A 22943-nucleotide genomic window follows, 5' to 3' on the forward strand; every position below is an offset into this window, starting at 1 on the left:
AATGCTATTCATTGAGGGCAAATAATTCGAACACAACAAACTTTATCTGAAATGTTTTACAAAACACTGCTGTTATTTATTCCTTCCCGCCAGGAGAATTCAAGCGAAGAAAACATCGATCTTGGTCTTTTCACAGTAACCTTCTGTAACTTGTGTCTTCACTGAAGACGACGTGGCAGTAAGGTTTTGAAAACGAAAGACGTATAGCTTTGTTGAAAGTGTTGGCAATGTTTCATTGATGGTGAGTGAGTGCAGTTATTGTTCTTTTCAAATGGTCCACGGGAGAGTGTTTACATGTCATGTCAATCGATAAACAGTAACCAGTGAGATTGTGTGCTATCGTGACGTCACATTGACAGCTCAGCTCTCTCCAATAGGCATCGCCTTCTTATAGTAGGGTAGAACTACCGAATATGTAATCAATATTGAAACTCACTAGTTGTGATCTTTTGTTTCATCAGACACTCAGTGTGTTATAGCTACAGTTGATCAGGGTCTTGCTTTCCCACAACTAGATCTCGGGAAGTACTGTTGCAAACTATGGTCATGTTCTTGCGGATCTTCGTTGTATTGCATCTTGGTCAATTAGTACTGACTAATACATTGTGTATAAACGTTGATTTTACGAGAATACAACAAGTTTTAATGGCGCATCTTCGAAATACCGCAGCCATCTCTACTGCTGATTGTAGCGTCCAATGCTTGTCTGAACCTAACTGTGGCGCATTTACATTCACTGAAGTTGGTGGAACGTGTTCAATGCTCCGTGATGAAACTGGATCATCTGCAAGCTGTGTTCAAGGACATGTGTATAGAAAGTCAAGTATGTATAAAATTCTACTTATTATTTGTATCCCCCGCAACGCGTCGGTCCCTCCGTCTGTCTATCGTGCAAGATGTCGTTTCTTGGGTAGCTCTTGAAACCATACAATATTCCTTTGCGAAAATTGCACATGGAGTAGTATGCTGATGAACCGGAGCCTTTTTGATAGCTTGGGAATTTTGAAACAAATGACACATGACAACAAATCTTGAAAATCGTAAATATTTCTCCAGCAATCGTATTCACAAGAAGTATTTACCATTGCGGGTGATATCGATGACTTTGCCCTCTTCGTGTTATTATTTCTGTAAAATGTTTTTGGTAGTCATAATTTGGACAGGCCGGAAGCATATATTAACTGTTTACTTTTTGTTTGTAGCTTAAAAGCGAATGACACTAATATTGGACACTTCTGTCATTCCCGTGAAGATCCGGGGTAGAATAGGTCTTCAACAACCCATGCTTGCCGTAAAAGGCGACTATGCTTGTTGTAAAAGGCGACTAACGGGATCGGGTGGTCAGCCTCGCTGACTTGGTTGATTTTAATTAACGGTGGTAACCATAATTTGTTCCAAGCACCTACGGTATTCGGTGATAACATCAACAGTTTAAATCATAAGTCCCAAGCACGAGAATCTGATGGCACACAAGTTCAGTAGCGTGTATGGCCACCATGTGCGTTGACAACTGCCACACAACACCTCCGCATGGACCTTGTGATGCTTGTGAACACATGATTGGGAAGATGACGCCATTGTTGCTGCAAAATGGTGCCAAGATCTTGCAAATTCGGTGGTTGGTTCTGGTGAGTGCGCAGACCTCTGCCAAGAGCATCCCAGTCGTGTTCGATGGGATTGAGGTCGGGAGACCTTGACGGCCAGTCCATGACGTTGACTCCCGCATTCTGAAGGAAATACCTTGTCAAAATTGCTGTGTGGGGTCTGGCATTGTCAGGTTGGAAGATCAAACCGGGTCCATGTGCTGCCATAAAAGGCAGAAGTTCTGGTGCCAGTACCTGGTCGCGGTAAGCAGCAGCGTTGAGGTTGCCACGGATGACAAGAAGCCTGGAACGTGCATTGCCACAGAAAGCACTCCACACCATGACACTTCTGCCTCGAAAACTGTCAACTTCCTGTACACAACACTGGGCGTAACGTTAATGACGGCGCCTCCACACCCTCGCCCTACGATCAGCAAATCGAAGATTAAATCGGGATTCATCACTGAAGACGACTTGATTCCAATTCCTCTTAGTCCATCGTAAGTGTCGCTGTGCCCACAATTGACGTTGACGTCTGTGTAATTGAGTCAGAATCGGCCCGCAGTATGGCCGTCGTGCTTGAAGGGGAGCAGTTCTCAGACGGTTTCGAACAGTTTGCGCACTCAGTCTACCCCTAAACAGTTTATTTCTGGTTGATGTAGCCGTCAAAAATCGGTTACGGAAGTGACGTAAGACAATCCGACGATCCTCTGCATGTGACGTCACACATTGTCGACCTGGCCGAGGGCGATCAGCGGTGGTACCCGTTTGCTGTAGACGCGTCTGGAAATCATAAACAGTCCGTCGACTACAACCCATCGTCCTTGCGACTTCAGCTACGGACGTTCCCGTCTGCAACATGCCGATGGCACGTTCACGTTGCACATTTGAAAGGCGTGGCATGACAAATGGCCGTAAAGACTTTTGTCTTCTTGTGTTTTTCTTTTTTTTGTTAATGCCTGCTAACAAGTATGGCTGAAAACATGAGCGGTATTATGGCCACGTGACCAGTTGCACGTGAAAAAACACTTTTGCCACTATAGAGCTGTGCACATGATTTTGATCGATTCACCTGCACAAAAACGGGTGTTATCTGAAGACAATACGTGGCCATTACTGTTTAAATACACACTAAGGGCCCACAATGATTACTGGTAAAAATGTTAAAATTTTAGGATTGTGAAGTTTTTAATTTGGTTCAGTATATATTACCACAATTGCTGGCAACGAAACGATAAAAAAAAGCGTACTGCCTGATGTTCGGAAAAAATATGATCCCAAAACTTGTTTATTTCCTCCTTTCAGTGAAAAATGTAAATCATTTAGAACTAACTGATACCGTAGTGTCTCAAAACACAACGCCTGTCATAGTGTAGTTGGACCGCCTCCGTGGTCTAGTGGTAGAGCGTCCGCCCGGAGAGCGGAAGGTCTGGGGTTCGATCCCCGACCGCGTCATACCAAAAGACGTTAAAAGATGGTACTTGTTATTACCCTGTCTGGCGCTCGGCATTAAGGGGCTAAAACAAGGACTGGTTGGCTAGGAGTCAGTATACTTTGTCTGAGTTGGGTATTCATGTTAAACTGCGGCATGGTATCTCAGTGAGCTAGCACTATAAATCGGCATCAGTCCGGACTAGTACAAGCAGCCACACACACAAATACACGTGCATGCACGTCGCTATATAAGTGCAATAATCTTGGACTCGACGTTAAACCCCATTTCACTTCACCTTACATAGTGTAGTTATACTGTCAAGGTTCATAAGTTGTAAGGTATTATTTAATTCTTGTCACGATATCCCTGAATTTTTTTTATCCCCGACCTAGAAATCATACATTTTCGTGCAATTCTAATATGTTATCGCGAACACATGCTGTTTGAGTGCATTGTGGTTGACGGCATTGTTTCAAACAATAACTGACATAGTAAACACCCATATCGACCGCGAGAAGCTTGTTGATAACGATAATCAAATAGGCGTACTATGTAACGTGTATGACAAACTTTCGATAGCAAACAAGACCCCTAATCGCATGTACATATTAGAAAAAAAATGTCTTGTCACATAAAAAAATCGAATCGCACGTGAGCATCGTTGCGAAGAATATATTACTGTTGGTGTTTGCCAAATAATTGGTGTGTGCTGGACGGAATGAAAACATAGGTTTTGAAAGTAAAAGTTACGGCTTTGTTGAAAAGAGCTGGAATCATGTGCTGTGTGTTTTATTGTTACGAGCTGATATCCAGGATATAAGACCGGTGGGGCCCAATGATTCCACACAAGAGAGTGAGTGAGTGAGTTGGGTTTAACGCCGCTTTTAACAGTATTCCAGTTATATCACGGCGTGTCAGCTTAATGTGGGAGGAAAGCACGAAGTGATGCAGGTCTCAGACGTTTACCTCTTAGGTGAAACCCACGAGCACGGGTATGGTGCTGACAAACCTAGAAACATAATCGGGTCGAACCGGGATTCGAACCAACAATCATAAGTTTCTGGCGTGCCTAAGCGACGCAACTCTGCACAGCGAATCGCGGCGCCTTAGACGACTGGGCCACCCGTGCCCCCCCCCCCCCCCCACACACACACACACAAGAGAGTTGAGTTGAGAAATGAGCCACGGTGTCTTTGCTGTTGGTCTTGTAACATGTCCAACGGGAAGGCAGAACCCGTGACTGAATACACTTAGCGTCGCCTGAGAACCGTAATGTCCTTTGTCCACTTGTACAAGTTTTGAGTAAATACTATTTTAAAATTTGAAGTGCTGTATAATATTCACTTTAAAAACAATATGCATTTAATCACATAAAACAAACAAATACAAATTAATCTATATGTTTTTTGAAGCAAAAGTTATTATTCATCTTCTCTCACAGACAATTGTTATTTTTATGGGAGTACCAAAGAAGTTTGGTCCATCCATACTGTTCTGTCTCCATTGGTAAATTCAATTGGTGTATTCTTATTATTCTGGACCAAAGTTTTCACCCAAAGGAGTGAGTGAGTGAGTGAGTTTGGTTTAACACCGCTTTTAACAGTATTCCAGTTATATCACGGCGTGTCAGCTTAATGTGGGAGGAAAGCCTGAAGTGATGCATGTCTCAGACGTTTGCCACTTCGGTGAAACCCACGAGCACGGGTATGGTGCTGACAAGCCTAGAAACATAATCGGACCGACCACCCAAAGGAGAGATTAGACATCTTATTGTAATGAAGGCATCAATTTGTATTCAGTAGTTCAGCTGAAAGATCACAACATTGACTCACATTCTAAGTTGATAAATGATAAACTAAGTGGCCCAATCTCCCTTTCATGTGACCTGTGTAAAGAATTTGATTGGACATGAACATAGACATGGACATACACCAATCTGGTTTTAAGCCACTGATGACGTTTTTGGACAGAGAATCACTGAAAAAAATACTGTCCAGCAACATGGGCTTTATGAAATTTACAACAATGTTAGCACGAATTTGGAAAGAAAATGCCAGAACATCATTTGGTCAAATGTGGACAATCTGGTTCTCGGCGGCGATAGTCAAGGGAGATAATTCTCGTAACACTGACTGCCAATGGTGGGAGACTGTCTTCGGCGAGGTTAGACGTGTGGGTAGTCGCTCTCGCTGCTTGGCTCATATGGGGCTATACTTTGTTACATTTCAATCTTTCGGAATCAAATAGATTAATGATATGACCAAGGTAAGTTTTTTGCCATATTTTTTCTTTGTTTGGAGTGCTGTTGGTCTTCTCGCCCCACGTGGCAAGTCTTACTTTTTCGCTGAATGTGTTTCTCGAACTCGTCGATATGGATAGTGATATAGCCGGGCAGCGGATGATGAACATCTACTGATGCAGAATTTGCGCGAAAAGCGAAAAGTATATTAGAATGGTGCCTTAAAAGCGCAAACACAAATGACGTGTCCCAGAACGACTTGAACTCAGTTTCTGATGTGCCAGTGACACCTGTACTTCTATTTTCACGAGTTCACCCCAGACTTAGCCTCAAAAACTTGAGCCCACTTTCAAGGGGAACTTAAAGGTCAAAAGTCATTGAGTGAGTGAGTGAGTGAGTTGGGTTTAACGCAGCTTTTAACAGTATTCCAGTTATATCACGGCGTGTCAGCTTAATGTGGGAGGAAAGCCCGAAGTGATGCAGGTGTCAGACGTTTACCACTTCGGTGAAACCGACGAGCACGGGTATGGTGCTGACAAACCTAGAAACATAATCGGGGCGAACCGGGATTCGAACCCACAATCATAGGTTTCTGGCGTGCCCAAGGGACGCAACTCTGCACAACGAATCGCGGCGCCTTAGACGACTGGGCCACCCGTGCCCCCCCTCAAAAGTCATTGAGGTAAAGCGTCTACTGCGTGGGAGGGAAACAGAAGTTACTACTTCTGTTTTGCTGATATACAACCCCCTTATCTTCCAGAAAGGATCGGGGCTGCAATTTTTTGGTACAATGTGTGCACCCCATATCTGGAGTCCCCCGACGTGATGTTGCTGGAATGTTGCTAAAAGTGGCAGAAAACAATACTCACTCACACACTCCAGAAAGGGTTAAAATGTACTTTCAGACATTCCGGGTTCGTCTTTTTGTTCCCCCAGATATAAGGGGCTACAATTTGTCAAGAATTTGGTCACGTTTCTTTTTAATGCAAAAGTAAGTCTCCTGTGTGCACAAGATGTATTTGGGCTCGACGGCGCGGGTTGATGATTGGGAAGCTGTGGGTGCTTCAAAATAGCGAAATTGTGAGGTGATCACAGTGCTTCTTTTAAAGGCTGTCAAAGATGTAAGGAAGCAGTGTCTGTCCAAAGAGTCAGGGTAGAAAACAATTTTTCTCCATCAGTAAACAAGACACCAACAGTTGCTAATACCGAAACCAACCTATGTGCCAAATGCTGTTGCCCGTTGTTCTTGCAACTGCCCTGTGCATGGTACACAAATGATGCTATTGCTTTTACTCCCATTAAGTCCCATTCTAGGTTGCTCCCTTAAAATTTCATGACCTACTCGTTCGAAGTCATAGCCGTTGTTTGAACACAACCAGCAAAGAAGAGCAAATAGATCGAATGGTATTCATTTATTTCTTTATATCTTGAGTAATTTGCATGTTGATCAAGAATAATGGATAAAGCTCGTTTTCCTTATGGAGCTCTAAAAGTCTTGTGGCCAATGGCGATAACTTCAAACACTTTTTATCAAGCATTTCACAACTGCCAGATATTATTTGCGTCAAGGACACGTTTTTGTGGCCTGAAAGTAATTTCAAAACTAATGGTTACACTGTTTTGCATCAGGACAGGCGAACACTAGTTTTGATGATGTAAAAAGTCCCCGCAGATTGTCATTAAATCAGATGTATATCTCAAGGAACACACATTACCAAGGGCAGCTTTTGAAACTAATTCGGTAGAAAGATATTATGGTGATAAAAGGAAAATCATAGTCAGTATATATATACAACACTGGAAGACCAAGTGTCAATGACTACATGAAAAGTAATGATCATGTACCACAATGGAAGTTTAAAAAGGCGAATTGGTTTGAATTTTTATCTCTGTGTGATGAACATGTCACTCTTGACTTGATCACTGATGATATTGATATCTCGAGTGGAAATATTACTGGACAATTTGTTAAAATAACGAGTGCATTAAAACAAAAAAAGTAGTGGAATTATTTGTTGAATATATCATTGTTACGTGCTGGTATTTTTATTAAATCGGATATTTATCTCAAGGAACTCACTTTACCAAGGGCAGCTTTTGAAACTAATGCGGTAGAAAGATATTATGGTGATAAAAGGAAAATCATAGTCAGTATATATATACAACACTGGAAGACCAAGTGTCAATGACTACATGAAATTTAATGATCATGTACCACAATGGAAGTTTAAGGCGAATTGGTTTGATTTTTTATCTCTGTGTGATGAACATATCACTCTTGACTTGATCACAGATGATATTGATATCTCCAGTGGAAATATTACTGAACAATTTGTGGAAATTCATGGAAAACTCCTCTGTGAATGCATCAAATAAACATCCAGTCCGAACCCTAGGGAAAACAGGAATATGAACAGGCCAACAAGGCAAGGAAAACTGCTTTCAATAAGGTACGCTATACTTAACTCCAATGTGATTTGGCTGTGTTCTGGAAAAAGAAACGTGCAGAATTTCAACGCATTGTAAGGAGTAGCAAACGTTCAAGATGGCGATCGTTTATCTCTACGATGAAAATATTTATTCTATTTGGTCCAGAATGAAGATGATTTGTGGCACAAAAAACAAATATCCTATTCCTGATATGGGTGTAAATGGCAACAAAGTGACGAATTGTTGGTTAAACAGTCAAAAAATGTAAGCAGTTCTGAACACTTCCTTGAAGGATTTCACGATGTTAAAGAATCATACAAAAATAAATTTACACATGATGAGCTTAAAGGGGCAATTTCTAAAGCTCACAACTCCTCTCCCGGGTGTTATGAGACGGTTTAGAATATGCCCGATTCTGCTCTTGTAGTTACTCGCCAGCTTTTGAATATGATCTGTTCCAAAGGCTTAGAGACCCGCCATAAATATACCTGTACCAAAACCAGGTAACGACCCTCACTACTAGCATCGTTTGGCCAATTTCCCTTTCTTCAAAGTTATGAAAAATTATGGAAAGAATAGTTACCAATCGCTTGACTTATTATCTTGAGAATCCAATCAGCATGTAAGACTCCAGACAGAAGCTCAGAAAGCAATTTGCAATCAAGAGTATTTCCTCATGTTAAAAAGGCTTACGATGTAATTTAGCGACAAGGGTTGCTTTTCATACTGCAAAAGCTTGGTATAAAAGTCAATATGTTTAGATGGCTACAGTCATTTCTGTCTGACAACGTCAATCAGATGCATGTTTGGACATAACTTTCTGGCTTGCACATCATATATAGTGGTACTCCACAAGGATGTGTTATTAGCCCAGTTTTGTTTATTATCATGATCAACTTTTCACTCATCTTCCTCCTAATGTGGATACAGTTTGCAGAAGATGGTTCGTTCTGGAAACGATTTGGTAACTTTCAGTTTGTTACACAATCAGTTAAAAAATGTTTAAACATAGTTAATGCCTGGTGTTTATAATGGGGTTTCAAAATATCCCGCTCAAAATCAGAAGCAATGAAAATCATACGTCGTAAAATTGCTTTAAAGGTTGTGTTATCTCTTGGGGACCATAACCTACTTGTTGTATCAGAGTGTTAAATTTGACTTTTGAGTTTATTTTGATCAAGTCTTACATGGTCCAGTCATATATCCCATCTTTGCAACCGTTGTAACAGTGTTATCAATCTATTGAAATATGTATCCAAAACTCAATGGGAAGCTGATACAACTACTATGTTATTGCTACATAATGCACTTACCTTGTCAAGACTTGACTATGGCTGCCAAGTATCCATGTCTGCTTCTGAAAGCCATCGCATTAAGCTTGATTTCATTCAGTCTAGAGCTCTAAGCGTTTACACTGGAACATTTGTAACAACTCCAGTCTCAGCTCCTTAGGTCGATTGTTCCGATATGCCCTTCCCACAACGTCAAATGATAGCACTTAAATAGTTTCTGAAGGTGAAGGCAATGTGCAGTCATAATTCACTTACTGATATACGTGATTAAGTCGTTTTGACTGGACTTCGTCTTAGTCACTGTGCATTATTCGCCTACACAAGTGTTGTTTGATATGGAGGTATCCCATCTGTGTGACCACTGCAGTGACCATACGCCTGAAACAGTTCAACAATACCTGTTAGAATGTCCTCGTTATGACAACATGAGACATACAACAGTAAATTGCTGCATCAGGCAAGTATGAGACAGTCTAATGTCGCCTGGTAGAAATAAACATCAAAACCAAACACATGTATTGCATTTTATCGCTTTACACTTGTTTGTTCTGCTATTTTACTGAAAGAGATATCTATTTTCTTAACTAAATTGTGTTTGAGTGATGTTTTAATGCATACCATTAAGCAGAAGATCCTGTCATTACATCGGTGTAATTATGTACAATGTCATACAGTTTTAATACTGGTAAATTAATTCCTTTGGTTGAAAACATATCCTAGTATTTATGATTGTAAAATATTATTTGACCTTATTTCTGGTCCAAGTCGGCCTCAAGCTACACCACCAGCATCACCACCACTACCTGTGATTGCCAGTGACACATTAATTGTTGTGTCTTTTTCAAATGTCCCACATGGGTAGGTGTTTGCATGTCATACCATCTTGTAATCCAATTACGCAGTAAAGAATGAAATGGGTGTGCTGCAGTGAAGTCAGGTAGGTCAGGTCCCTTCAATACGCTCAACCTCCGGAGAGGGCAGCTTTAATCAATGTTTAACCCAGTAGTCATTTTATAATCGCCAGACATTGAATACCGCCTGACAACGTTGCTCCCTTGAGTTGCAGTTAGTCGTTGCAGTTGGTTAAAACGTTTTGGGAACAGAAACGACCCCATTCATGATGCTCAAGGTGCATCGTCCCAGCGCTATGACGTTTGGGTTATGTATAATGTATTTGGTTGATGCTGCGTTTTGATGATTCCAACAATGAGGTTATTGATTTGGTACCACATATTCATGCTTCACATATCGCTTTAGTGTAGGTAGGTTGGTAGCTATGTATGCCATATGTATTTCATGCATGAATGTCATGTGTCTTTTATGCATTTAGGTACACAAGTGCCTAGAAGTTCATTCCCCTGACACACGTGTGCAACCCGTTGAGCATTCGCGTGTGCCATTTGCAACCGTGTGTACCCGCGTGTGCCATGCGTGTACCACCGGTCCAGGTTTCAGTTGAAGGTGGCAATTATATCAAATGAATAGTGAGATAAAACAAAACAGTGTGATGTGACTCTTGAGTTAATGAACGGCCATCGACCTGTGTTCACCAGTCTTTGTGTTCGGTTGCTGGACTTTTATGGCCTGAACCATTCCACGAGGGCCCAGTCTAGCCACTGTGGCTACCCGACAGTAGAACAGTAGTGAAGTTAGAAGCGAGTTTATTGCTAGGGAAACCCCCGAGTTGACACGATTGTCGCGGGTTGGTAAATGTTCGCCATTAATTAAGTGAGTGTTTGTTGATTGCGGACCTATTCGTTTTAAGTTTTGCCCACATGAGTCATTCCAGGTGATTGCAAATACAACTTTTTCGTTCGCCAAAAGTATACTTTAGATAGTACAATCACGATAGTGCAGTCACCCCTTCTTATGTCTTATTATTTCACGTAGGAATATGTCCCTTTCCCCCACACCCAACTTTCTGCTTGTTATTTTGTAGGCATTACTAGGATAATTTTTTGTGTGAGACTCTAATATGTATCACTAATTCTAAGAGGATAGTGGAAATGAATATGAACAACCATGTTGTCTGACTGTTGATAGAATGTGAGATCTTCACAATCAACGTGTGTGACCATGTAGACATAATATCGTTAGGGTTTCTGATTTTTACATTTGCCCAATGACCATTGTGATTTTTGCTGGGGATACCAAAGGTGACATTTTTATTATTAGAGGAAATTGGTTGTGGGTACTTCTACCATGTAGATAGGATATCTGTATGATTTTAATCCTTTCTTTCTCTGTGGGTAATCCTTTCACGCTCATGGAAGGACGTCACTCAAACAGGTCATGACAATGGTTATGCGCAAGATCACTAGAGGGGTTGATGGAGGCTGGACATGCAGCTTACAGTATTTCCAGTGAACCTCGTCTTTGTTTCACTTGGTATTAAAAACCTTGATATACAAGGCTACGACCACCGAGCCATTCACAGGCGCATTTGTCTATTTACAAAGAAGTTGTTTAGCGGTCCCAGTATTCATATACTCTCTCACTGATTACTTGTTAATTGGTCACTGCAAGTGCTTTAATTATTTAAAGTTCAGTTTATTCACATGTTAGCATTCATAGGTTGTGATGGATACTTGTGAAGCGGGCACTACTGTGAGGGTTTTGGGCATGACGTTTGTGCTTCTTTGCTTGTGTAAACACAGAAACTGCTAAAAGCGGCGTATAACCACACACACTCACTCACTCACAGTAACTGTTAATCCTCTGCAGTGTCCTGGCAAAGTAGGGATAAACATCTGTGTCAAAGACAATCAAACTTAGATAAAATCCTTGTTTATCTGTGACATCTTCCAACTGGTGAGATTTTAGGAAACTTGACAAGTGATGATGAAATTTAATATTCATATTATTATGATTTATCAAATTGTAAATAAAATTGTGCTACACTCTCACGAAAAATATATCGTCTGTGAGTAAGTTTAAATATCACGTCACACCAGCATTTTTTCAAGTTATATTGCGATGCCTTTTGGACTACATGTAACATATCTGCTTTTACATTTCTTATACAGGTGCCTCACTGCCTCAGTAATTCATGAGCAATAAATTATATTTATTGTGTAAACAAACCAGTTTGCAACAATAGATGAATAAGTTGATAAATTTGGACCGCAGTTATCGATTAACAACTTAAGATATAGAGACGGGGAGTCGATATATAACCAAAGTTGGTCCTGTTGAGATGGTTGACAGTTAGAACGTTGGAGTAAATGATAGGAACGAACTTGAACATCCCCCAGTAATATTATGAAATACATCATTACCCATAACAGTCCGAGAGACATTTTCAAGCGTTAGTGTAGGGTCAATCGGTTTTGACATGTTTAAGAATAAACTCACTTTTAGGCACATGACAAGTCAAAACTGGCCGCCCTGATTATGTTCTTAGTTTTGACAGCAACTATGCTCGTGGATTTCAGAGATAGATATGATTCGTTACCTTGATGTTATTACAATAAGTGAAAATGTCTTCAAAGTCACAGTTTGTTTAATAGTACAAAAATACATATGTTAAAAAACTATTATATTTATGTATGATCTTCATATGCCAGAAAAGCCAATAAAGTTATGTCTTATGACCTCTATTATTCCTGCTGACGCTATCATAATGTTCAATTTCAGTCTCCCTCACCAAGAGTGAATAAGCGTAAGACATGTGTTGATAAACCTCACTGACGCATATATATTTTTTGTCGATATGAAACATTCTAGTTAATTGTGGATACACTGGGCTACACATACATAACAACGCCCCATGACCGATGAATTGGTGCCTTGATATGCAGCAAGAAAGAATCTTGTTTATTTCCAGGCAATCGTTTACTTCCACTACAAGCATGGTTGAGGGCAAGATCAAAGGGTTGTCCGTTTCGCTTTGAACCAACACCTCACGCTGTCGATGCGCTAATAACTGTATCCGGTCTACCACGGGGTTTGATGCGGTTGTGATGGTTGGGCAAATCTTCGTTGTAGATCATATATTTTGAAAATATTTTTATATGTTAAAAGAAAACGGATATTACCAACAGTAGGCAGCTAACTGGAAGATCCACTGACATTCCTTATACAGGATAAACGGTCCTGTTTGTGTGTTCTGGACGTACAGTCTATGGAACCGAAATATAATATACTATGTCCAGAACGCATCTGCTGTGTATAAGAGGATGACTATCCCCTGAAATATTATATCGTCGTGTGTTTACTCCTTGTGAGTGGCAGTGTTGAGCCTAACCCGGGCCCCGGACATAACACCCGTCAAGCTCGACTGACTGCACGTGGGAGAGGAGGATTGCAAGTCGACACAGCCCCATATGGATAATCATATCCGAATCAGTCCGAATCAGATAAAGAAGTGAAAGATATATTGCGTGATATACCAACAACTGTCGAATCAAATAAAAACTGCATGGCCGAACCGAAAAAGACAATCTGTGGACGGAAAATGACAAGTTATGGCAAGAAAATTAACAACTTAAAACTTCCGTGGAAAGACTTGAAGCACAGATGAGGAGATCAAATGTGATAATCTTTGGAATGGATGATGAGGCTGCAGAAACATGGGAAGAAAGTGAAGATAAAGTAAGAAACTTTATGAAACATACATTGAAACTAGAAAATGTTGTCGACATCGGCCTGGAAAGGGTTCATAGATTACTGACAAAGACGAGTCCCAGACCTAAGTTGCGAGGTTTTCCTCGTTCAAAGTAAAAGTGAAGAAACAAGCAAGAACAGTGTTGAAAGGTAACAAAGCCTACAGAGTTGGTGATGACTATACAAGAAACATCAGAGAGACGAGGAAACAACATGGAAAGTGTCTGGAAGAATACAGAAATAAAGGTGAAGAAAACTGCCATTTTTCATATGATAAACTCATTGTATCAAATCGTGCTTACATGTATGACAGTGTAAATGACAAACTCATTCGTGTGGGTCAGCGAGGAAGGGAGAGCACTCATGGACAAATTATGGAACGTAATCACGACGACACTGAGAAGGTTAACACAACCTGGGGATACGGCCGAGGCCGACAAGATATCTCTTTGACCAAGGACAAACATATTCGACGTATAAGCAACCGTCTTCACAACACACAAGGTATTTCTGTCCTCTGTTGGAATATCAATGGACTATACTCCAAGATTAACTCAGAACTTAACAAACTTAAATCCACATTAAGTAAACATAGTGTTTTTGCTTTGCTCGAGACATGGGCTAAAAACCACACAGAATTTCGGGATTTATTTCCGGGTTACTCTTCATTTCAATGCACTAGAATGAAACTACATTTGAAAGGTAGCTATAGCGGAGGTATCGCCGTCTATATTAAGGAAGGCTTGTACGAACACTTCAGGAGAATACATAAAGAGTGGGAGGACTGTGTCTTTTTCTATGTGCCAGATATCTTTGCCAAAGCATGTATGCTAGGATTTATATATATACCTCCAAACAGAACTGAAACAGAATTGGAAAATGGACTAGAAAACATAGAAGGTAAATTATTCGAACTCTTACATGAATATCAAGAATGCAGATTCATATTGTTTGGTGATTTTAACGCCCGCATGGGTCAATTGCAGGACTTTATAATTAATGAAGGCACAGCATATCTACCATTAGATGATGAGTGCCTCTACAGTATCGATTCCTTTAACATAATTCGATCATCAAAGGATTATATTGTTAATAGCTACGGTCGATCATTGATAGATTTGTGTTGTCAGTTTGATATGCACGTGACAAATGGCAGAAAGCATGGAGACGAGTGTGGCGAGTTAACTTTCGTAGGTAGGCTGTAGTGTCATCGATTACTGTGTAGTGTCATCCGATAGTTTACTTATGTTGAATCTTTTCATGTGCTGAGCGAAACACATTCAGATCACATGCCCGTGAAGCTGTTATATCTGTTACCAAATGAAAATGACATGTCAATATACCAGCACGACGCAGCACGTGAAACACAGTGCGAACAACATGACATGACGCGCTTTGTGCGGGAGAACTGTAGACGCGATGCATTCCTCAACCACCTTAGTAATGAACAATCTTTTAATATAGACACATTAAAAAAAGCAGTTGAACATAATATTGATTACAGTGTTGAACTATTACAAATAGCTGCTAGTAAATGACTTGTCAAGATAGGTTTTCATTCTACTACTGGAAAAAGGACCAAAATAATTAACCAGCAACCACAATGGTTCGACAAGAGCTGCCATAGTGCTAAAAAGAACAAACATAAAACGTTAAACCTTTTCAGAAAGACAAATAATACTGAATATTATACATAATATATATCTTTGAAGAATCATTTTAGAAGTTTGTGCAAACAGAAGAAAAAGGATTTTGAGAATAAGATTATGGAGGATATTTCTAAAGCAGCACAAGACAAAGATTGTAAACTATTCTGGAAACTAAATAAGAAACTATGTGGATCTTACCAATAATTAAGGCAAGAAATATCAGGAGAAGAATGGCTGACCTATTTTAAGAGACTTTTAAACCCAGAGATAGAATCAGATGCTGCGTTTAACGAATATGTCAAGAATTAAATTCTAGATCATAATTTTGCTAATTGTGAGAAATGTGCACGGTGTGATGACTTAATAGGAGGTGTAATACGAGTAACTGAAGAAGAAATTAAACATACATTGAAAAAATTGAAAACTGGGAAATCTCCAGGAATTGATGGTCTCGGAAACCAGTGTTGATAATACATATTTATCCACAGATACTAGTACAATGCAACATGACGAAATCGTTCGACTTGTTCCGGGTCCTCAGTCTGGCCGTCTTGAGATTAGGTACCAGTCTACATGGGGAACAGTCTGTGACGACGGATTCACTGATGTCGATGCCAGAGTTGTCTGTAGAGAACTTGGATTGCCCTCGTGAGTATATTAGGACACCCAACATTGTAATTGATCAAAATGTGTTTATCAATGCTATCCATCATGCAAAACATGTATATCTAGCTACATCACTAGGGCAGGCGTTATGTAAACATTTAAACAGTCTTTTGAGGAAGAACAAAAGTGGCTAAATATTGATACTTGTAAAATTGACAACGTGAACTATATCTGTTTTACCTTTTCCCTTCCTTCAGAGATGGACAAAGGTTACTTTGGTATGGTACTTAAACTTACTTATTTAAGAGTGGGGAAGTTGCCTTTTTTAAAACAATTATACCAGAATTGTTGGCAATATAATGATAACTTATGCGTAGAGATACGTTTATTCCTTATGTGTGTGAAATAAACTAGTCTTTGGACGAGAAACAATCTCATGAAAAACAATTAAACATATATCACACTGTAACAACGATGGCAACAATTATCTTCATTCTGTGACACAGAGGATTAACCACTGTGTTCGGTTGTTACCGAAAAAACTACACACGAACGATTAATCTTCCACGATTAGAACGAGGCTTTGGTTGTTACCGAAACATCTACACACGAGTGAAAAGCAAAGCCTCGTTCTTATCGTGGCAGATTATTCACAGTAGTTAATCCTTTTTCTCCCATAACCACACGCAATAAAAAGTCGAGCTCGTAGTTAAAGATTTCCTGTGTTAGTAACCACTCGGGATTCCCCCCAGCCTCGTTTTCGAATTTGCTCAGTAAGACAACTGCACCATAAACAGGTAAAAAGGATCTAGCGAAGACAACTCACACGTGTTTTCCCGTGACAGGCAAGCCACTTGTTAGCATTCATGTTATGTTCTTTGTTAACTATTAAAAGTTGATGGGAGTTACGTTTTGAGAATAATTAATGTGATTTGATATTTGTTGATGGCTTTGGATAACTCGGCCCATAACTTCATTTGCATTCGCCTCACCGTGCCTATCATTCTCAACGCGCAACACTAAATATGCCCACATTTTTAGTGTATGTAAATACGTTATTCGTTTATTTGTCCGTTAGAAACTAATGTAATAAACCCAATATGAGGAAATTAAATATTGTCTTTTTTGTAACATATTGTTAACGAAAAACAAGCGCCACAGGAACTGTCAGCGGGATTGACAAGGCTAGATTCTATAAATACCAACTCAGGCAACTGATCAGACTACTGCTATGTAAATCTTCTCAACACCATCAATGAATTGTAATATTTTCAACCGAATTTTCGTCTTTAAAAAGAACTTTACAGTGAATAATTAAATATGTAAAATGATGATTATTTCATGTCCTCTTTTTTATCATATTTGTTTTGTTCCCTGAACATGGTGAGCACATGTGTTTGTATTATAAATATATAAAAAAAAAATTACTAATTCAGTGCACAATTTTTCTTTTGACCATGATATTTTACATCATAACACAAAACATGTTACTAAATGAGCTATCTAATTTTCCCATATCTTTGAATTTGACAAGCAAAGATACTTTAGTGTGTGTGAAACATAAATACATAGGATATATGTAAACAATAAATTATCATTTCAATAGTTTACAAATCTTTACATTATTTTATAATACCCTTGTAATATTATGTTGTTATTTTACTGCTACAGTTTCATCCAAACGTTTTATTTTATATTTTATCAGATTAGAAATTAAGAATAACTGATCGTTGGTAAATAAAATGTAACATGTTCTTCTATTTGTCATCATGAAAACAAGACTCGTAATAAATATCTATTTTAGTGACCTGATCATATGTGAATTGTTTGTAAAAAGTATTAAAATTAAAATTTGACATTGCTTATATTGAGAAATGGGGTTAATGGTTAATGTTATAAGATGACCTCTTGTTGGTCGTTTCTTCATCATCCTTATATTTGAGGTTTTTTTACTTACCAAGTTCTGAAAATTTACACATTACACAATAGAATGATTTAACGTCTCTGGTTAAATTAGCAACATAGCTTTCCACTCTCAGGCAGCCAATAATATTGTGTGAAAAAAATAAATTACTGTAAACCTTTTAATGGGAAAATAATACAGAAAAAGTACATTTTTATTTTTTCATATGTCCAGTTTATCATCCAAAGAAATGCTGAATAATTATCTTTAAAATTAAGCTAGCTATGCATATTGGGGATATTTATCTGCTATGATAATGTAACAGTTGCATTATTTAATTTATTTTTTTCAATAAACATGGTAAATAATAAAAACAACAACTTTGGTTTAAAGAATATACATGAGACAAACATAATTCTACATTTCTTTAATACTCTGTATTGTCTGTTAATTCTGAAAATAATTAACTGTGATAGTGAGTTTCTACCTAAAAATGATAATATGAAATTAATTTTGAGATGATTTTATCCTATCCAAAATACCAAATATATTTTAAAATGCATAGGTGCAAATCATTATTGAAGAAAAAAAGATTTTTGAAAAATATACCTAATAAGGTTGATTGGTGCCCACCATCTTTATCTTCATCATTTTGTCTGCTCCCTATAAGAAATCAAAATAGCTAAGAAAAAATATAAATACATAGATTTAGGTACTTAAACTAAATAGATCCGGGGTAGAATAGGTCTTCAGCAACCCATGCTTGCCGTTAAAAGGCGACTATGCTTGTCGTAAAAGGCGACTAACGGGATCGGGTGGTCAGGCTCGCTGACTTGGTTGATGCATGTCATCGATCCCAATTGCGTGGATCGATGCTCAAGATATCAATCACTGGATTATTTATAGACCGCCGTCATATAGCTGGAAATGCTAAGTGCGGCGTTAAACAGAAACCAACCAACCAACTGAAACTAAAAACTTTCAAGTTATGTGGTAATGTTTTTTTTAAAAGAAAAATGAGTTTCTTAATTGGCCTGAAATAGTATGTTTAAATATATGAAGTCTTCAAGTTACAAACAAACAAATATATAATTATTGGCCAAAATAAATGAATTATATTGACCTGGATAACCTCCAACTGTTGAAAGGGGAAACAACTGCGGTGGTTGCAAAACATCTTGGTCGTGAGATGTTCGGTCTGGCAAAGGTTGATCGTTAATGCATTAAAATTGAGTATGTCTTTTAATACAATTTATTTAAGGTGTTTATTTTCTTAAAATATGAAATATAAGCCTTTTCAATATAACTATAAAATATGTTTTTGACGCTGGGTTACACAAACGATCGATCGGCTCTTGATCAACACTTTGAAATAACGTGACATTTCTTATGTGGTTGATGGTTATTTTTTAAAAATACCAAAAACAATATGGTATGTTTCGCTATTTTATCAGTATTTTTACAAGAGTTAATTAACTGTTTCATAAGCTGTTATATTAGTCTTGAAAACGCCCAGTAAAGATTATACCGGAGTGGCTCACCAGGTCCCGTAATATCGAAGCGGTATCTCGCTTCGGTTACCATCTTCTCATTCTACAACTGAATCTCGTACACTGGGAAGCTCAAATTCTCTGATACATCTCCACCTATCACATCCCTTCCTCCCCCGCACATTTTCTCTTGGTAACCATCTTTCGGAGATGGAAACATCGTCACTACGGTAATGTTTTGACAGTTGGTGATTTTCTGTACTAGACGACCTCGGGTATCCCCGATACGAAAATAGTGCCGGCAATTATTTTTAGGCAGCCAATCAAATCGCGATGACACAGCCCTCCACTCTCAGCCAGCCAATCAGATTGCGTTAATAAAACGAAACCACTACGAATAAACCACTGCTGGCGATTGGAGATCAAGCCCTGTTTTAGGAGAAATAATAATATTGTGATATATTTTCACCACTTTAGTAACTAAATGTCAAGTGGATGGATCACAAACGTATTTATTGCTAAAGAAAGCAATTATTTCCAGAATGGTTGTTCTTGAAAAGAGATTTGTGTGGGGTATGAGTTGTTTTGATGTCTAGAGTCTGTTTTTGAATGAGAGAGGAAGGTTTGATTTTCGGAACTGGATTCGTAGGAAGATTTAGGCATGCTGGAAGTGCGTGAGGATGTAAAACGGCTCGTAATCTTATATCAAGAAATTGGTTAATGCCATGTTTTCTATCTGCAACGGTCAACATGAAATCTGATATAATAGAACTGTATTCAGCAGGTAATCTTTGGTATCTGTTTGGTAACACTGATATCACTGTCGCACTCCACCTTATTGTATTAAAACGTTGTCTCGTTGTCTAATATCATGGATAATAGTAGCGAAGTGTACTAAAACTATCGTTAAATTAAATACCTATGACGTAAAATCTATACCCCATACAAGTGATTTCCAGCTCTGCATTAGAAAGTTGCATAGCAACATCAGCCATCTGTCATAACAATCATTAGCATTTTAACAACGTTCGTAAACATATTTCCAGAGACAACGCAATACCGAAGGCTTCTGCTTTCTATGGTCAAGGAAGTGGCCCAATACAACTGGATGATGTAAATTGTGCTGGGGACGAGTCATTTCTGAGCCAGTGTTGTCACCAACAATGGGGCACTCACAACTGTGGTCATGGTGAAGACGTCGGCGTCCTCTGTCAGTAACTGCCTGGATACATCACCAGCATGGTACAGAAACATGTGATGCCCTACGTCGCATAACTCTTCTATTTGACTGCAGTAATTAGGACCAGAGGCACGGAACTCTATATAGATGTGGGTTCTTCATTTATATAAAAATAGGCTGGTGGCGTAGCCCAGTGGTTAAAGCGTTTGTTCGTCACGCCGAAGTCCCGGGTTTCGACTACCAATATGGGTACAATGTGTGGAACCCATTTCTGGTGTCCGCGCTGTGATATTGCTGGAATGTTGCTAAAAGCGGCATAAAACAATACCTATTGACACTCACTGATAATGCACTGATCGTGGGTTCGAATATCAGTTTGTTTCTTACTATGATCCTTGATTTGTCGGCACCCATGCGCATGGTGTGTATTCCTCTAACATGTTACTTGATCAATGTTATATAACTGAAATACCTTTCAAAGCGACTCGGAACTCAGTATCCACCCGCCAAAAAGTGTCTTTATTTCTTCATTAAGGCAAGATGATAATTATTCTAACAAAAATCAGTCAGTTCAGGTGCAAACTGTATTGGAAATGTGATACATCTTTATATCATTTCAACATCAGTAAAAATGCACAACAATATGTACCACCGTGTAGACAGATTTTGGCTAGTCTTAGGGTTACTTTTTCCATGCACAGTATGGAGTACCTTTAGATCATTCATATTTGCCTAACAGGCATCGATCACTGGAGCTCACCTTAGAGCTCAAATGAAGTTGCTGTCAACATTGGTCAACAAATCTAAACAAAAACACTAAAGTCTGAAGGTCGCGTGACCTACATGTATAAAGTTTCACATTGTCAATCAGGATGACACAAAGTCAGGGCTGGTACAACGGAATGCCGTTTTATTTTCCCTCATCCACAGCAATAGGACACTGCTAGGGAACAGGTATTGTTCAGTCTGGACAATCGCCAGAACAGACTTGTGATGATACAAAGACACCATTGGTTCTCAGTTACATATTGTGAAACATTGACAGACCTTTGCGACTATTGCACAAGAACGTTATGTTGATCAACAGCAGCGATAGTTGAACTCCATCAACGTTTCCTACACGGAGGAGACAGTGATGTCTCGTCAACATCGGCTACAACGTGGCGTACACGTGCTACGTTCTTTCTGGACCAGTGACACTTGAAGTTTTAGTGAATTGTGGTGCAGCTTCATCACAAAGTAGATTGACATATGCACCGTCTTTGTGACCATTGTGAACATAGACAATTGTCTCATTGTGTATATGTGCTTTGTGGTTATATTATAAGGTGAAACACAGCATAGATTTTTCAAATTTCAATTATCGTAAGTGACAGTTATCTGTACTTCTAATTCAGGAAGAATATATTATGAATATCCAATAGCTTGTATCAGTTATCGTAAGTATAGTTTTGTGTTCTTTTAACTCAGAAAGAGTACAATTAAAATCTAGTAGCTGTTAGTGTCAAATATTCTGTAGATCAGTACACCCTGTTTTGCTTCATGCATGTAAGTTATATATGTTGTTTGTACACATCCCACCCTAGCCTAGTCTTTTCTGAGCAAAGGGCAGCTCTTGACCACAGGAGTTAAAAATGCCTTCAAGAAAGTTACAGGCGGAGGGAACCACCTCCGTGTTATGAGGGCAAGTGACACGTGAACGTTTTCGTGGTTGTGTAGTTTCATGGCTAAGTGGATTGACGTGTGTACCATCTTCATTAGCATTGTGGACGATAATTATCCAAACGGGCATATATCTGCTTTGTGGTATATTTCTCAATTTATCAGTGATCGTAAGTATTATGTTTTGTTCTTTCAACTCGGAATGCAATTAAAATCCAATAGCTGTTAAGAGTCAATTATTCTGTAGACTAGTGCACCCTGTTTTGCATCATACATGTTCGATATGTATTTTGTTTGTACACATCCCAACCTTGGTCTAGTCATTTCTGATATGAAAGTTACAACATAATACAAGGCAATGCATAATGCAGTGCTGGCATTAAGTAAAAAAATGGTAGACTGTTTCGGGTGTGTTTACAAAAAATCTAGAAAATGTTAGAATTCAATTGTATCGATGTGGGAGAAACGGTAAATCGATTAATAAAAAACGGTAATACCAATTGGCTAAGATGATAAGCAAAGAACGATAGAGAATAACAAAACGAGAAAGTGATGACAGAATGGAGTAGTTAAGTTCCGGTGTTCCCATCGCGAGTTCCAGTCTGGTCGAAATCTGTATGTTGCGGATCTCATGTTAATAAAGGATGTGAAAAGGCTCTTGTTGACTTGTTTCTCTGAACGCGAAACGACTTGGTTGAGTGGTAAGTGCTTATGCTGAGGGGCGTTCCGCAAGGACAATCACCTCTAGGCCTGTAACACCGTATGACCTAAGAGGTATTATATCGCGAGTGAACCACACATGGCATGTACTGGACGTATGGATAATTGTCAGAGGCTTCAGATGAAGAAATAGCACGGTGTAGATGCTG

General features: G+C 39.0%; 1 protein-coding gene across 1 annotated transcript; it reads left to right on the forward strand.

Moving 5' to 3' along the window:
* The first annotated feature begins 532 nt into the window (after positions 1 to 532).
* Positions 533 to 22724, forward strand: LOC125378525 (deleted in malignant brain tumors 1 protein-like). The gene is made up of 3 exons (XM_048393945.1): positions 533 to 823; positions 15722 to 15881; positions 20279 to 22724. The coding sequence occupies exons 1-3, from the start codon at positions 541 to 543 to the stop codon at positions 20448 to 20450; spliced, it is 615 nt and encodes a 204-aa protein (XP_048249902.1). The 5' UTR covers positions 533 to 540; the 3' UTR covers positions 20451 to 22724.
* The last annotated feature ends 219 nt before the right edge of the window (positions 22725 to 22943 follow it).

Source organism: Haliotis rufescens, unplaced genomic scaffold, assembly GCF_023055435.1.
Source record: "Haliotis rufescens isolate VD_foot unplaced genomic scaffold, xgHalRufe1.0.p SCAF_122, whole genome shotgun sequence".
Taxonomy (NCBI): domain Eukaryota; kingdom Metazoa; phylum Mollusca; class Gastropoda; order Lepetellida; family Haliotidae; genus Haliotis; species Haliotis rufescens.